The sequence below is a fragment of the Centroberyx gerrardi genome, chromosome 1 (genome assembly GCF_048128805.1).
Source record: "Centroberyx gerrardi isolate f3 chromosome 1, fCenGer3.hap1.cur.20231027, whole genome shotgun sequence".
Taxonomy (NCBI): Eukaryota; Metazoa; Chordata; class Actinopteri; order Beryciformes; family Berycidae; genus Centroberyx; species Centroberyx gerrardi.
In genome coordinates, this window is record NC_135997.1 from 22,958,636 (window position 1) to 22,975,620 (window position 16,985).

The 16,985-nt window shown below is 41.6% G+C and overlaps 1 protein-coding gene across 1 annotated transcript in view; it reads left to right on the forward strand.

Moving 5' to 3' along the window:
• Positions 1-16,985, forward strand: part of tln2a (talin 2a) — a 94,078-nt gene that overhangs the window by 57,730 nt on the left and 19,363 nt on the right. Inside the window, exons 30-43 of the mRNA XM_071910512.2 lie at positions 1,024-1,221; positions 2,954-3,093; positions 7,408-7,501; positions 8,132-8,221; positions 8,432-8,554; positions 8,688-8,831; positions 9,681-9,842; positions 10,121-10,261; positions 10,433-10,614; positions 12,190-12,322; positions 13,293-13,394; positions 13,747-13,917; positions 14,994-15,140; positions 16,731-16,832. Coding sequence (XP_071766613.1) covers positions 1,024-1,221; positions 2,954-3,093; positions 7,408-7,501; positions 8,132-8,221; positions 8,432-8,554; positions 8,688-8,831; positions 9,681-9,842; positions 10,121-10,261; positions 10,433-10,614; positions 12,190-12,322; positions 13,293-13,394; positions 13,747-13,917; positions 14,994-15,140; positions 16,731-16,832 — 1,929 coding nt within the window. The remainder of the gene's footprint in view (positions 1-1,023; positions 1,222-2,953; positions 3,094-7,407; positions 7,502-8,131; positions 8,222-8,431; positions 8,555-8,687; positions 8,832-9,680; positions 9,843-10,120; positions 10,262-10,432; positions 10,615-12,189; positions 12,323-13,292; positions 13,395-13,746; positions 13,918-14,993; positions 15,141-16,730; positions 16,833-16,985) is intronic.

Genomic DNA, 16,985 nt, shown 5'->3' on the forward strand with positions numbered 1-16,985 from the left:
CAATAAAAGCTGAAATATCCTTTAGGGATATAGAAAGATTAATTATACATAGTGAAAAGCAAAATCAGTTGCTAGATAAAATTTGAGGCCTTTCAGCTCTTCAAGCATTATTTCAAGGAGCGTTATGAGTCGTTTTCTATCTTCAAGAGCATCCTTTTGATAAAAATCATTATGTGGCTCCTGGTTCACAGCCTTGGAATGTGACTAAAATACTGATTCTTAGAATCATTATATTGATACAATAAGGAAAGTGTCATGTTATTTTTGTAGTGATTTTTTTTTTTTTTTTTCCTCACCCTTACCTGTAAGTAGTTTCTCAGTTTAGTGAATCTTATAAGATTCAGTACTGAATGCTTATCTGAACTGTGTTCAGTGTTTTTTATGATGCATTCTGAAGGCTCAAATGCTGCTGCTGTTGAATTGTGACATCAATATTTCAACTCGTTCCTCACTCTCGCTTGCGGCATCTAATTTCATGTCTGGATGTGTGATGATGATTATCCAGAACCAGTATAAATGTTTGTCAAATCTGCGTCTCTGTTAACAGCCACATGACTGACATCCCAGCTGCCTTCCACCGTGGCGCTGCTCAACACTGGATGCTTGTCTGCACTTGTGTTGCTGATTTCTGGATTGTAGCGCCAGTACTTGAGCTAGGATTTGATTAATCTGAACTTTCATCCACCTCAGCTCATTTGACGCCAGCTTTGTAGAAGATGCTTCATCTTTATCAAAGATTTGGTTAAAATGTTAGTTTTAAATGTGTTTGTTTCAGTTGTTCCAAGGACACAATTGTGTTAAGGATTCAGCTAATGGAAAATCAACTCAAGTCATCATCATGGCCCTTTTTTTTTTTTTTTTGGTCCCTTTAAACCACTGAACTGCTTATCCATAATTGATTTGTATTGTTGTTGTATGACACCAATATTTAACTATTACAGATCCACTTTGATTTTCAACCAACAGATGTCAAAAATATGTCATCTGTCATGGTTCACCCACCTCTCCGCGTCCTCCCTCCAGATCCCTCCATCCTCCAAGTCGTTCCAGGAGGCCCAGAGTGAGCTGAACCAAACGGCAGCGGACCTGAACCAGTCTGCGGGGGAGGTGGTCCACGCCTCCAGAGGCTCCAGCAGCCAGCTGGCTGTGGCCTCCGGGAACTTCAGCCAAGACTTTGATGAGTTCCTGGATGCCGGCATCGAGATGGCCGGGCACACTCCGGTACGTCCGGTTGCATATCCGTTTCACAAGAAAGTCAGGGTCTCTCAAGTAGTAATAGATATAACATACATAATATACAGCACTTTTTAAAACATACTTACAAAGCGCTTTACAAATGTGTAAAAAAAATAAAAAAAATACAAAAACGTATGAAATTGACAGCAAAATCAATAACTGCAAGGTAAGAAATATAAACGCAAGGCAAGAGTATAAAAGTAAATCGTAACGGGGAGATCAAAGACGATTAATAAAAGCTGATTACATAAAGCCGAGTCTATAAAAGTGAGTTTTAAGAAGGGGTTTATAGACGATGCTTTTATGATTTAGCCAGCCTAAGCTCCTCGTCAGTCATTATTGAATACACAGGACTCCTTTCATGTTGTCTCTTGGCTCAGTCCAGGGGATTTCAGCCTAAATGAGATGAGAGTTAAAGGTCTTTGTATCAGTCTGAATTGATGATGGTGTGTGTGAGGGGAAATGAGTGCGGCATGACACAGATCACTAAATGTGTCCCTGGTGACTGCCACAGTTTGGGCTCTAACATTTTACTGGGGAACCATAGATGATCTGATCTAAAAAACAAAAAAAAACAAAAGAAACAGGAGATGTCATTCTCTTAAGAAACTAGCTTTTTTGGCCAGAAGTTGGGAAAGCATTTAACGTTACACAGTGTAAATGTAGATTGCGGTTGTGATCTTATTCTCTCGACTTGAGGTCTGTCATTATCTGTTCCCACTATGAATGATACTCAAGTCTTTCCTGGATTCCTTGTGCCTTCCATTTCCTCACCTCAGAACAATTATTTTGAACTGTTTTATTCATTAATTTTGAATTGGAGAGAGAATGTTTTGTTCTCTCTCCTCTTAATTCTGCCCAAACTTCATTTCATTTTCCCCTATTTTCAGATGTTTGGTTTTATTCTTCCCAGAATCAAGGAATATCTATGCTTACAATCAGTGTAGAATAGTTATGTTAAGCAGACTGTTAGATGAAGATACACACTCGCACACACACGTTGTGCAGAAAGCTTCCAAGTTCCAACACACACAATACTGCTGAGAACATACAGATTCTTTTGACAATATTTGCAGGTGTTCTTTTATGTTTTTTTGTTTTTTTATTTGCCCAGGGTATGTTGGCTGAGCAGATGTTCATTTCCAGCCACGCCCTGCTCCACATACACAAACACTCACATAGTTTAAAGAGCATAGACAATACAAATGTACATAGACACAAACGCCAAAGGCATCAAATATAGCATGGGAAAAAATTAAAGAAAACTATTCAAACATTTGCATTTTCTAGTTCTAAAAGGTTTGTCCTATCTTTGATTACTGAACAAGTGCATGGTTGTATAGAATATGTAAGAAAACAAATGTGTATTTGAGTTCACAATCACAGCTCTGCTCCCTCTACACGTTGCTATAAATTAAATGTTTCTGTTTATGTATTCATGTAATAAACTACTCAAAATATCAAATCTTTAGCAATTTTTAAGACTATTTCACCAAAACCTCACAATCCTGTGTTGTCCCACGTTTGTCTAAATTATTTTTAAACCAGTATGTAAGGAATCAATGACAACACTCTGAAACAGTGATTACTTACTTACTTCTTCCCAGGGGTATAAGCTGGAAACCACTGCTCAATGAGTTAGCCGAGTTGAATTATATTTTTTTTGTTGTTGTTTTTATGTTTTTTTTCTTATGTGTGCTATGTCATGTCATTTCAGAAAAAAGATGACCAGATCCAGGTAATTGGTAACCTGAAGAACATCTCCATGGCCTCTAGCAAGCTGCTGCTGGCTGCCAAGTCCCTGTCTGTAGATCCTGGAGCGGCAAACGCCAAGAACCTACTGGCAGCTGCTGCAAGGTACCACACACACATAAATGCATGCTGTTTGGTTCATGCTTTTGTCCACAGTGTCTAACAGCACCATGACCGAATACACTTTGAATATGGGTGAGCCCAGTAAAATACAATTCCCAACTTTGGCACTGTTAGTGCAATTTGCTACTCACTGAGCTAAACTGGAGCAGCTTGTCGATAATACCTCACCCAGTATCTACACTTTTCCTGGATCCAGCCCTCTGAAATCACTCTTTAGCTGTTCTAACTTGAAGCAAACAAAATGTTTAGGCAAATAGGGAAGGGACTGCACTGACTTCTCATCCCTAGTAGTATTCAAAAAGTTTCAAAAGTGCTCACCACTGTTCAGTCCTAAAATGTTTTTTGTTCCAGTTGAAACACTACCTATATGTGATCTACTTTCCCAAGTGAATTTACATAAGAGCAATGATGGTGTGAGCTCAGCATCACTGAATTTGTGAAACATCTATGAATATAATGTAAAATCATTGCAAAGAACATATGTAACAGATACTGTACAGCATATCTAAGTTTAAGAATATTAACAATTAAAAGTTCCTCAAATTATGTCTTCACTCAAACTGTAAGTGTATCAGCAGATAAGTTAGTTGTAAAATGTTAGTCAATGTTGAGTCTTTAAAGGTTTATCATTAGGGTAAAATTGTGTTGCACATTTTAAAGATGTTTGTCCTATATCATTCTGTTCTATTGATTGTTGATCAGTTAGATCTAGTAAGTAACTAGTTAGTTCCTTTCTCTGTAAAGTGCTTTGAGACATGCTTGTGATAAAGGGCTATAAAACAAATAAACAAACTTAAAGAAGTATATATTAGATGAGAAAGCAAACATAATTACAAAGTATAGCTGCCACCATATGGCTCCGGCTTTATAGAAAGAAATTGCCAGGTAGCGCAGGCCAGTCCACACGTGCTCAGTGGTCTGGGCTTCCCTGATCTCCCTCTGGGCCAGCAGGACCTCTGTCTCAGAGACCAGGCTGGTGAGGTCGGTGTGTTGCTCCCTGCAGTGCTGCAGAGCCTCTTCCCATGTCTTCTTCTCCTTCACTACAATCAGACTCAAGCAGAAGAAGGGTAGAGAATAAAACTCCAAAATTATACCAACCCTTAGGCAATTTATAGTGTAAACGTATGGCGCCTTTGTGACGAGTAAAATGGTTAGTTGGTTGTCTGTGAGCCCAGAGCGGGGATGATGCATGTCCCCCTCCTGACCACTTCCAGACAGTCGGGTTTTGTGGTTCTCTGTACAGACCGATCCAGCTAAGCAGCTGCTGACCTGCTGTCTCGTTGATCTTCACCGCGATCCTCGCGCTGGTGACCGGGAACAGATCGGTGTAGTGTTGCCTACAGTGTGACTGAGCATCAGACCAGTACATCCTATCTGTTACATATACATACTTTCCACATACTCCTGATACACTTATGAGGAACAGTGTTTTGAGGATAAAGCTCTCCATCGTAGAGACGTGTTTAGATGCTGTAGCTGGTCGCTGCGTCCGATTACCTGGTCAGTGTCGTCAGTTTAGTGTGAGGAGGGAGAGTTCTGAATACTACCTGTTTCAGAGATGCATATTAGCAGAAATATTCAAAGTTACAGCACGTAACGTTTTTAGTTGAGGAGAAAAAAAATATATAATCACTTTTGCCATAAGGACAATACAGTATATATTGTTTTGCCTTGCAAAATCCTTCCCATATTAACTTATATGAACTGTGAAACCATAATATTGTGTAGGAAGTTTTCACTGAGTCCCTGCATATCTGTGAAGATACTGTATGTGGCTCTTCTATTATGTCCTATCTGTTCAATAATTATGAAATGGTAAATATTTGCCAAAGGTTCAGCAGTTCCACTTTCTACTGATGACAATGTTTGCAGGTTCTTTGCAAAAGAGCCGGCCAGACCTGACCTGACCTGAAGTTTTTCATTGTCACTTTGTTGTGAACTTAACAAACAAATAGATGATATTTACAAAACAAACACAGTGCAGTCAGGTGGTTGGCAACAGGAGGATAAATGGAAATTGTTATACAAAAATATTCAAATGTTTGTCTTGTTTCCAGGATGGGGTTTCTGATCTCCACACGTTATTTCCTAACATACAGTATAATGAAAGAGAAATAATGTAATGTAATGGCTCTTGACATCATGGTATCTGCAATTCTATTTAAATGGAGATATGCATGTCTTACAAGCTTCTTTCCTTCTGAAGTGTTAGGTGTCACACGATAAAACACTTTTTCTGGCAAATTTTTCATTGTAATAAATGTCCCAAAATGGACAACATTTGAAGAAGATTCCCCTTCATGGTTGGTGACAGTGACCGGAAGTTATGTATTTTTATGTCCCAACACCATGGTACATGACATGCAGAGATTATGGTGGCGTCTGTGTGTGTGTGTTGTGTTCACAAGAAGATAGGAACTTCGATGATCTGATTAGATTTTGGAGCACCTTGCTGCATAAATTTGCATATTAATGAGGAAAAGTTGATTTTCTTGAAGCTACTATAACTCCTTAATGCTTTAAGACACAGTTCATATTAATACCACCCATGTGTTATGTGAAGACAATTATGTTGACATATATATTTGCTAATTAATGTATTCATTAGCTTAATTAAAGACAATAGCATAACTGGTCATGTTTAGTGTATCATGCTGATTATGGCGTTACATTAGATAGCTCAAGAGCCTCTTATTAAAAAAGTTCCCTAAAGCAAATGCAGGCACTGCAGCTGTCAGAGCTGCGCAGCTCAGTGCAGGCAGAGCAACAAGCATTCTGCTGAAAAACATAACAGATGTGCTTCATGTAATTGTATTTGATGAGAGAGATGAGACTAATTGCTCCACTTCAGCTTTGTTTGATGAAGGACGGATAGCTGGTCGGTTGACTTTCTAGCTAAGCTCCTTAGCATCGAATGAATGACAGTGTTTAAATAACTTTTCGAATGCCAAGCTGATTTACCAAATGAAAACACAGAATTTGATGGTCTTGCTTGCTAGACTAGGCATTTAGTAATCATTTAAATTATGTAGGCCATATTTGACAGAGAGGGTCTTCAATCATAGAAAACATTTACAAGCTAATAAATGGTTCACATTTTCTCGTTTTTTTCCTCTTTCTGCCTGTATAATGGTGTGTACTATCGTGTATGGTCGGTCGAGAGGAACCCACAAGAGAATGGCACATGTAAATCATTTTTAGGGGGAGCCAGTCAGTCCTGACACAGTTGTTGACCCCATTTTCTATCTGTGAATAGCTGATGAGTAGCTGTCTGAGAGCAAGACACTCTTTATCTCCTCTGGTATCACCCTGGGAAGGTGGGTGTCGATGGGATTAAGTGGGGGAGACAATATACTTTATCATATATCATGTACTTGCTGTCTAAGCTGCTTAAAGAGTCAAAATACGTGTGGGTGTAATACTTTCTTTGAAATGCTAACCACTTGCTTTTGACAAAAATGAATTTGCTTAGTGGTATGCTATGATTGCAAAGCATATACATTTGGCTGAGAAGTGTTCATCTTTCCTGCTCAGAGAAAGTCGTTATTGTGATTGTTTAGTTTGAAAAGCCTTCATTCAGCCAGTGAGACGGTGCAGCCTCCTAACTCTCAAATTTCCTGATGACAGATCAAAAGATGCGAAGCAGGCGCTGGGTCCCAGGGCCGTTTCATCAGTAAGGCTGGCAGCTACCCAGCAAAGATTTACTGGTGGAAAACGACTCAGTTTCCAAACCAACACAAAATTGATCCATTCAACAGATGAAAAAAATAATTTAGCAGCAAGTTACAAACATAATTCACAGGATCTTCAAATCATATTTTAATTCCATATCTACCTAAACCCGTACAATATGATAAACCTTTTAGAACTAATAAGCAGTAAGCAACTGATCACTCAACAAATTAAACCATAGCAACATTATCCATCAAGAAAGGTGTTTTCTGATGACCTGGACATCATAAAAACTCAAAGTGCATTTAGGCATCTGTTCACAATGAAAGCCATAAACAACATCTAGTAAGTGGTAAAAGAGTGTAACTGAATGCCTCTAACCTCAGCTCACCTTAGCTTTCAACACAAGCAGAAAACCTTATAGCTGACCCATCCCATCATAGCCACTAGTTATTAATCAGACCCCTGTTAGGGAAGATGTTCACAGCTTTGTCATTTACATAAAAAAGCAGAAACATGAATGTCCATGTACTCAAAAGCATACATGTGCACAAACAGTTGTTGCTTATTAACATACACATTCACACACTTCTGTCTGGATGTTTTTTTGTTTGTTTGTTTCAGAGCGGTGACTGACAGCATCAACCAGCTGATCACACTGTGCACCCAGCAGGCTCCGGGCCAGAAGGAGTGTGACAACGCCCTGAGAGAGTTGGAGGTATACAAAGCATTACCACTGTCTAATGGAACAGGAACATAAAACCAGTGTTCATATTGGCAAAGGCTCTTAAAGTAGGAGTTTTGATCTTACCACACTCCTTTTGAGTTTCAGAAAAGAATAATAGTTGGCACTACTTTCAGAGTCTTTCTGAATAGTAGCTCAAGGCCATAAATCCAGCCTAAAACAACAAGAGACAACTGTGTTACTTTCATTGTTTTGTATTCAACAAGCTTTTTCTGGCCCCCCTAGGTTGACGTCATTCGCTCATCTCACCCTGTCTCACAGTGCAAATGGTGCATATGTTAGGAATATGCTTAGAAGTATATAGTAGGTAGTGAAGCATTATGTCATTTACAAATAATCCACATGGTACTGTCATATAGGTCTTTATTACGTTGTTACCAGTGAAGTTGTCAGGATACGTCGAGATAAAGGAGTTCACCACTAAATCCAATGCAGTGGTTCTTAAGCTGTTTTTAGCCAAGGACTTGAGTAAACTCATTCCTGCGATCCAGGCTCATGAAAACACAATACTACTTCCTATAGTGATGACCAGAGAGAACCCATCTTGTCAAAATAACTAACTTGCTACTAATCTAAGACTTGTACTGCTCATTCGTCTCGCAGGCCGTCAGAGGAATGCTGGAAAACCCCAACGAGCCAGTCAGCGACCTCTCCTACTTTGACTGCATCGAGAGTGTGATGGAGAACTCCAAGGTAGGCCTTAAAACCACACAGCCCAGTGATCAAAACACCAAGTTCTCTGCACACACACTAAAGGCCAGAGAGCTGTGGGTGCATGTGTGACCTGTGTGATCTATGTGCATGCATGTGTGACCTGACCAAGGAATGCAACAGCTTAGCGCCCTAATTCCTCCCTCTCTTCCCTCTTTGTTCTGCTGGCCTTTTCTTTGCCGCTCCGTCAAGGTCCTGGGAGAGTCCATGGCGGGTATTTCTCAGAACTGCAAGACGGGAGACGTGCCGGCTTTCGGAGAGTGTGTGGGAGCAGCCTCCAAAGCCTTGTGTGGCCTCACTGAGGCTGCAGGACAGGTATAGCATGGCTGAACCAACACTTGCACCACAGGAGCTGTTACATGGTTCCCTATTCATTGGTAGGGGAGATCGGTGAATGCTGATGTCAACTGTATTTTCCTTGTTCATAAACTATCTGTATGATCCACAGGCCTCCTACCTGGTGGGTGTGTCTGATCCCAACAGTCAGGCGGGGCATCAGGGGCTGGTGGACCCCATCCAATTTGCCAAAGCCAATCAGGCGATCCAGATGGCCTGTCAGAATCTGGTAGACCCAGACAGTAGCCCCTCCCAGGTACAAGAACCGCCGGTATTGTGTATCTGTTCAGAGCTGTCAGTTAAAATGCACATTACAGTGGGGTTAGGTGCTGGTGACATGACCAGATGGGTATCTTAGCTGGAGATGCGTCACAATATGATGCGTCATCAAGTCAGCCTGCTGCACAGATGAGTGTTACACCTTGAGCGTTTTTATGTGGCTGTAATATCATGTTTAATTGCTCAAAATACATGCAGATTTTTAAAAATGTCTCTGATTCCCTGGTTATTCTAGACATATCTCTGGGCATTTTATATATTGAACTGAAGCCCAAGTTACTACCATTGTGATTAAAGGTTCACCCCAAAATGAAAATTGAGTCAGTCGAAACTGTATTAGTACAGTGAAGTTTGTATAAAAAACCAAACACAGCGAGTTAGCCCCCGTACTTCCACCTCAGCCGTCTTACAAACTATTGAAGTTAACAGAGCCGTCTTTTTACAGCTCCAAAAAAATGCATGAAAAAATTGGTAGTGCTGCATGAGTCGCAGACGACTGTTGGCACCGTCTAGAACAAAGCGATGTTGTTGAGGATATAGGAGTTAATGAGCTAAATATTGGACTTTTGGACTGTTGGAAGAAATTTGATAGACATTTTAGGCATTAATTTGGAGCTGGCTCTGTTGATTTCAGCAGTTTGGAAATAGGCTGAGATGGAACCCCAGGGGCTAACTCGCTGTGTTTAGTTTCCTATGAACTTAAGTGGAGTTTCCACTGACATGGGGGTGAATAGTTAATGACAGAATTTTCATTTAGGCGTGAGTAATTCCTTTAAGATAACATGTACGTGGTTAATTTAACATTTTGCTCTTTGTAATGCTCCAGGTGCTCTCAGCTGCCACCATTGTTGCAAAGCACACCTCGGCTCTGTGCAACGCCTGCCGTCTGGCTTCCTCCAAGACGGGCAACCCAGTTGCCAAGAGGCACTTTGTCCAATCTGCCAAGGAGGTGGCCAACAGCACCGCCAACTTGGTCAAAACTATAAAGGTAGGGCTGCTCCACCAGTCTCATCCAAGGTTGGCTCTGTCCGCTAACCAGCATACCACTTAATAGGCTTGATGGTATTGATGGCAGTGACATGTCAAGACCAACTTTTATGGGATTGATGTTGTATAATGATTTTGATGAATCCTTTTGTTGAATGAATTCTGAACCATTTCTGATTCATTTCTTCTAATATTTGCACTGTAGAAAGCAGTCGTTACTCTATGCAACTACTGCATGCTAATTTCAACGCATTCACCTTGTATGTTCTCTCTCTCTAGGCTTTAGATGGCGATTTCTCTGAGGAGAACAGGAACAAGTGTCGAGTCGCCACAGCTCCACTAATCGAGGCTGTGGAAAACCTGACAACATTTGCCTCCAACCCAGAGTTTGCCAGCGTCCCTGCCCAGATCAGCAATGAGGTATGGATGTGTGAACATTAGTGTAGTATTCATGTGTGGCTATTGTATATATTGTAAGTTAAATAGCAGCATTATAGCAATTTGCAGAATATGCTGCAACAACAGAATATTGTAATACATTCATTCTACATTCGGGCTGAAGTTGCTTGTCTTAAATTTGTTTTTCTATAGGGCTCTGCGGCTCAGGAGCCCATCCTCCAATCAGCACGCTCCATGCTAGATAGCTCCACCCACCTGCTGAAGACCGCACGCTCATTGGTGATCAACCCCAAAGACCCGCCCACCTGGTCTGTTCTGGCTGGTCACTCTCGCACCGTCTCTGACTCCATCAAGAGTCTCATCACAGCTATCCGGTTAGTGAGTGACCATTGGTTCATATTTAACAAGTTCAGATTGCGTCCAGTCCCACAAAGCATAGATGGGACGCAAACCAACAGGAAGGCTGATGCTGTATAAGGAGTTCCCCCATTAACGCCACTGATTTTCTCTCTCTTCCTCCTGGATCTGCTATAAATTTTTCTGAATTTCAACAATGAAAACGACATTGTTGGCTTCTGTTTTTTAAGTTTGATAAACAAATGATAAACAAACACATCACTCAACTCTACTGCATTTCTATGTGGCATTGACATATAGTTCCTATTGAATACACAAAGAGGATTATGGGAGGTGAAAATTTGCAGCTAAGGTGTGAAAATTCAGAGTTAATGTTAAAGTTTCACAGTAATACAACTTTTACTTCCTTTTATTAGATGTTCCTCAATAAAGAACAGACATGATTTGTAGAAAATGATTTCCATTAGGTGCTTTATAGCTACACTGTGATGAAGTTTGGTACCTTTGCTGACTGACCTGAATTTGCCTCTTGATGACCATGGCACTGTGGCAATAGCACCGAAGAGGATAGTGAGCAGTTAAACATAAACTACTGTCCCTCAAAATGGCCCCTAAATTCTATAGTGAACATGGGAAAGGCGTTTTAATTAACAATTTAATTAATAAGACAAATTTGATGAGGAGATCAAAAAGCAAACAGACAAGTTCTTGAGGTGGGATGGCCTACTCACACTATTCGGTGGTACGAGAAACACTAGTGTCTACACAACCACAGCTATCGTTAACTTTTAATCTCCTCCTTCACTCCTCTGTTCCTGACCTTGGTCAGAGCAAAACGGATTCCCATCGGGGCGGAACTCCCAGTGTCAGATGTACTGAATTTTAAGCTTCTCGCTGGGCCCACAACATCTGCACATTAGCATTCACACACAGCCATCTTAGCACCTCTTCAGTTTGGACTCCCTTATTAGAGTCCTCCTCTGGACTACAAATTGAGGACTGGGATTTAGACCCAGGCCTTTTAATGGTATTCAGCGATACACCACAGTGCAAATGAAGACGCACAGGAACGGACTCCATCCTCCAAATGCCAGTCTCACAACTTTGTTAGTCTCATTACAGAGTTTTTATTTTCTAACGGTGTGTCACTCTGCATAGAAATGGATGTCTAACTGACTTACTCCGTCCCTGTGGCCCGTCCCCCAGACCACTTGGAGGCTTCAAACCTAATTTGGCAGCCCAGCTTGATCTCTCTATGTAGCGACGGGACCCCACAGGCTCCATTTCAGCAGATGTGACCTGAGCTGTAATGAGAGGAATGATTCAGTAGAAATGATGTTAGGGCGAATGAAATGATATCCTGCAAAGCCTGCCTGTGTTTTAACAAAAGTTAAGTATGTTAACATTCTCACCTCCTTGCTCGCTTCCTGTCTCTTCTAATTTTGTCTTTCTTCTTTTCCTCTCTTCATCCCCCTATCTATGCCTTTTTTACCCATCTACACCCCCACCCGCCTCCTCACTCTCACCTTTGTCTCCCCCATTTTTTCCCCCTTTCTCTCGCTCTTCCTCTCCTGTTCCCATTTCACTGTCAGGGACAAGGCCCCAGGCCAGCGGGAGTGCGACTCATCAATTGATAACATCAACAGATGTATCCGGGACATTGAGCACGCGTCTCTGGCAGCAGTCAGCCAGAACTTACCCAGCAGGGACGACATCTCACTGGAAGTAAGCAACCATCAGAAAACAGCCCATCTCATCCACAGGCAACTATCTCTCTCTCTGTCTCTCTTTGTCTGTCTATCTATCTATCTATCTGTCTATCTGTCTCTCTATCTGCCTCTCTATCTGTCTCTATCTATCTCTCTCTATATATCTGTCTATCTGTATCTCTATCTGTCCCTCTATATGTCTCTATCTCTCTCTGTCTATCTCTCTCTAAATATATATGTCTATCTATCTCTCTATCTCTCTCTATATGTCTCTCTGTCTATCTCTCTCTCTATCTAACTATCTATGTATCTCTCTATCTCTATCTGTCTATCTATCTCTCTATCTCTCATCTATCATCTCTCTCTCTCTGTCTCTCTTGCCCTCTTTCAAGTCCAGTCAGATTTACACTCAAACAACTTCTCAGTATATGTTTTTCTTTTGCTCCCTTTCTCTTGCTGTCTCTCTCTCTGCCTATTAAGCTGAGGATCTATTATTGGCTGTTTTAATTAGGTTTTTGTCCGTTCTAGGTCACAAACAGCTCATTACACAGAAATCAGGGATTCTGTAGGTGCTGTGTTACCATTTAGCTCCTAATACTGGTATATATGATTTAATGCCACCCAAAAACCTTTCTACAATACACAGATGCATTGATTTGATCTGTCGAATGTAATAGATCTACACTTTGGCTAATTGTATCCTCACTGGGCGGATACCACCCTTATGCCCTACACCTGATATTGGTATATTTTTATGCAGGACTTTGTCATGGAGCAGCTTTTGGCGCTTGGAGCACACCAGTTTTATTTAAGGAAAAAATTTAAGGACACTTGCTAGAGGCTAGAGTAGCTTGGGGCAAATCTTTCCCTGTCTAGTTCCCTGCCTACCACCTTTTGCAGGTCCCGGCTGGCTTATTGGAATTTACCCCCGTCTCTCGTAAAAGTGCAACACAAAATCTCATTTCTTTTTTTTCCTCTGTCTTCAGGCGCTACAAGAGCAGCTGACGTCCACCGTGCAGGAAATTGGCCACTTAATCGACCCCATTTCCACCGCTGCCAGGGGCGAAGCCGCCCAACTAGGACACAAGGTATACAGGGCAGGGAGTTATTAATTACTGTAACTATGAGTAACAAAGTAATACTTTTCTTTTTAAAAATGGCCAGTAGTATTACAGATATTTCCTCAAGTAACACAAAGTTACTTAAAGAAATACTTAAAGAGTTTAATACACACACATATTGGAGACATATTTGAAAAGGTGAGCAGTTAAACAAAGATATGTTTTGAACTCGCTCACTTGTTATAAAGCACCAATCAAAGAAAGATGGCAGCTGTGACTCTGCTTGCACCTTGTGAAAGTGTGCCATTTACTTGAGTTTAATTGAGGGGAAAGGGCAAAATATTGCAGCCTTTCTAAACTTTGACCCTGTGTGTCTCAGGTGACCCAGCTGGCCGGCTACTTTGAACCACTGATCATGGCCTCTGTGGGTGTGGCATCCAAGCTGAACGACCACCAGCAGCAGATGACCTTCCTGGACCAAACCAAGACCCTGGCTGAGTCGGCCCTGCAGATGCTCTACGCCGCCAAGGAGGGCGGAGGAAACCGCAAGGTAAAACCATCACACTTTCCACTCTCGCTATATTGCATTGCTGCTCAACCCCCAGGAGGAATTGTCTGGACAGTCTTGCTGTATTAACGCAGGGTTTCCAAAGGGTTTGGTGAAGATAAGTAACGGTCTACATGTCAGATAATAAGCATCCAAACGCTCAGATCCCACTTAATCCGTAATGCATTTTTGTTGCTGCAAACGATTTGCAGAGTTGTGTGCAGTTATCGATTGTAGAGTTACAACATACATTTTCATTATAACTTGGATTCCCTGACAAAATATTTTCATGATTAAAAACTTCACAGAAAGCTAGTAAAAAATGTGGCTGGCCTCACAGAGGTCCTCAGTGTCCAGCTGCTGCCCCTTCTCATTGAGTGGAGCCAGTTCAGGCAGTTCAGGCACCTGCTAAGGATGCCTCCCCGGGCGCCTCCCTTTGGAGATATACTCTGTACGACCGACCGGGAGGAGGCCCGGGGCAGAGCCAGGACACACTGGAGGGACTACATCTCCCCTAGGAGGAGCTGGAGAAAGTTGGACATCTGGGCTGCTCTGCCTGCCCTGTTGCCACCTAGACCTTGACCCGGATAAGCAGCTAGAAAATGGATGGATGCATTATGAATCCATGAGAAGAATAAGCCCAAAACGTAATGATGCAGTGGTAGCGGATTCTTTCATTGGAAATCAATGAACCTCCTTCAGAGAGTAAAACATTCAACACAAGTGTGATTCCATCCTCCATAAAAGGAACAGAACTGGAGCAAATCTCACCTATTAGAGCATAGAGAAGCAGATTTTGCCTGTGTTTTCGCTGGTTCACACTCGAAGCAGGGATAGTTTAAAAAAACAGGAGTCTTGAATGTCATTAAAGATGTATGGATCATGTGGTTCAAGGGGTTAAAGTTGCACTATGGATTTTCTGGCGTGCCATACAATATTTAAGTTATCCATTTAACAGAAGGACCCCATAATGTCAGTGGATCAATATTGAAGAAGATTGCATACACAAATACATTTATTCATATATTACATCCCAAAATATCTAATGTGTGCTCACATCTTGGTGTCATAATTCACAGGCATCCCATACCCATGATGCCATAGCGGAGGCTGCCCAGCTTATGAAGGAGGCGGTTGATGACATCATGGTGACACTGAATGAGGCTGCCAGTGAAGTGGGCATGGTGGGCGGCATGGTGGACTCCATCGCAGAGGCCATGGGCAAGGTGAGTGGTGCGGTGCATGGTCTGCCCATCAGCTTCCTACTTTTGAATGCCTGGATTGTGATTGGTTAAATAAATTCACTGTCTTTAGTAGCACTTAACAGCAGCTTTTCTCTGGCACTGGCAAAGCAGTAAAATCAGGGGAAAGGTGTGGCTACCCAAGACTATACCGCACATGGTGCCACTTAAGCATAGCCTTAATGGACTGGTAGAATGGTACAGCTGGTATGGTAGAAAAGAACTTGGTTTGGGCAACTGCCACACACAACATGGTGCCAAATTAACCATACCAAAAACAAGTGGGATAGAATAGATTGGAAGAGATTACAACAGCCAGGGAAGTGAATTTTCTTTGTTTTTTCCAGGCAATCAGGATTTTGGACCCACAACCATTAATTTCTAATTAAGATTCCTTTTTCCTGCTTTTTCACCCACTGTTTCCTGTTTTTGTGTGCAATGTTTTCATCACAACCTCGGCCTCACCCCAGGCACAGTAAAAAGTCATTGATTGACGAATTAATACAAGTCACCAGCCATTGAAGCAGAGGAAAATTGACCCTTAGCAAAGCTACTCTCAGCCAGTATCAGGCCGTTGGACTATCTCTCCAATTAACAGTCAAACTGTTGGCAAACACATCTGAGGTGTGAAGCAAGACAAAGCCTTTTATCTCAAGTACAGACAGAGAATAGCATCTCCTAATTACATCACCCCCGTCTTTCTTGAGCTCCAAGTGAGACTCGTTATCTCAAAGGTGCAAAAGTGCCTCAGATGTATTAGTCACCAATGGGAACAGCATCTCTGCATTTGTTCATGCCATGAATAATTAATGAAAGTGGTTTCTGCTGGGTGCGTGTGAGCTTGCGGGTGTGTTTGCACATGTGTGTTTGTGCGTGTCGATGGGTGTGTGCATGTTGTCGGTTGATTAAATGGAGATAATCCACTAAAATAATCCATCGACACAACAGTCACTCCTTGCTTTTCTGCTGCACTAGTCACTTAGTCAAGACCACAGTCAGATTACAAGGTGTAATTTTGCTCAGCAGGCTAAGATGAACACCATGTTCTTGCTAATGTTGTGGGTTCAGTTCAGGACCGGCACGTTTTTCCCACATGTCTTCATCTCTATCGTCTCCCCCAGCTTTCCCATGACGCTCTGTGTTGAGCACTATCTAATTAAGCAGAAATGCCAGAGGAATAATACATGGATGCCAGTGCCCAAATGTTTTGGTAGTGAATGCCAATTCAAAGCTGTAATTAATTACTGGATTTGGAGGGTAATTTATAATAAGTGTTTATCATTCATATTGAGTGTTTAATACAATTTTATATTCAGATACTGTTTGTGGTGTTATTGGATTGGACACGGTAGAGTGGGGTAAAATCAAAAACCGGTGTCTAATTATGGAAAGCAGTTTAACAGACTGACGCCTGCACACCTGCTGGCTTAATTTTATAATTGAAGGGTAGATGTACATGCCATTGCAAGTGAACATGAGCTGATTGTCTGGAAGTTTTAAGATGTTTGTGCAATTAGAATAACAAACCAGTGATGTGGAGTATAAAGTGTGTGTGTGTGCATGCTCTCTCCTTAGCTGGATGAGGGTACACCACCTGAACCCGAGGGCTCATTCGTGGATTACCAGACCAGTATGGTGAAATACTCCAAGGCTATCGCTGTCACTGCTCAGGAAATGGTAAGATGGGACAGCAACGTGGAAGCCTTCAAAATAACCGTACTGACACTTTTTTTTGGACCGAATTGGAAATAAGCCTGTGACTTGAATGTGTTAACCTTGATTAATTCAAATTACGTGCACTGGTGTTTTTTGAAAATTGTCATATAAACT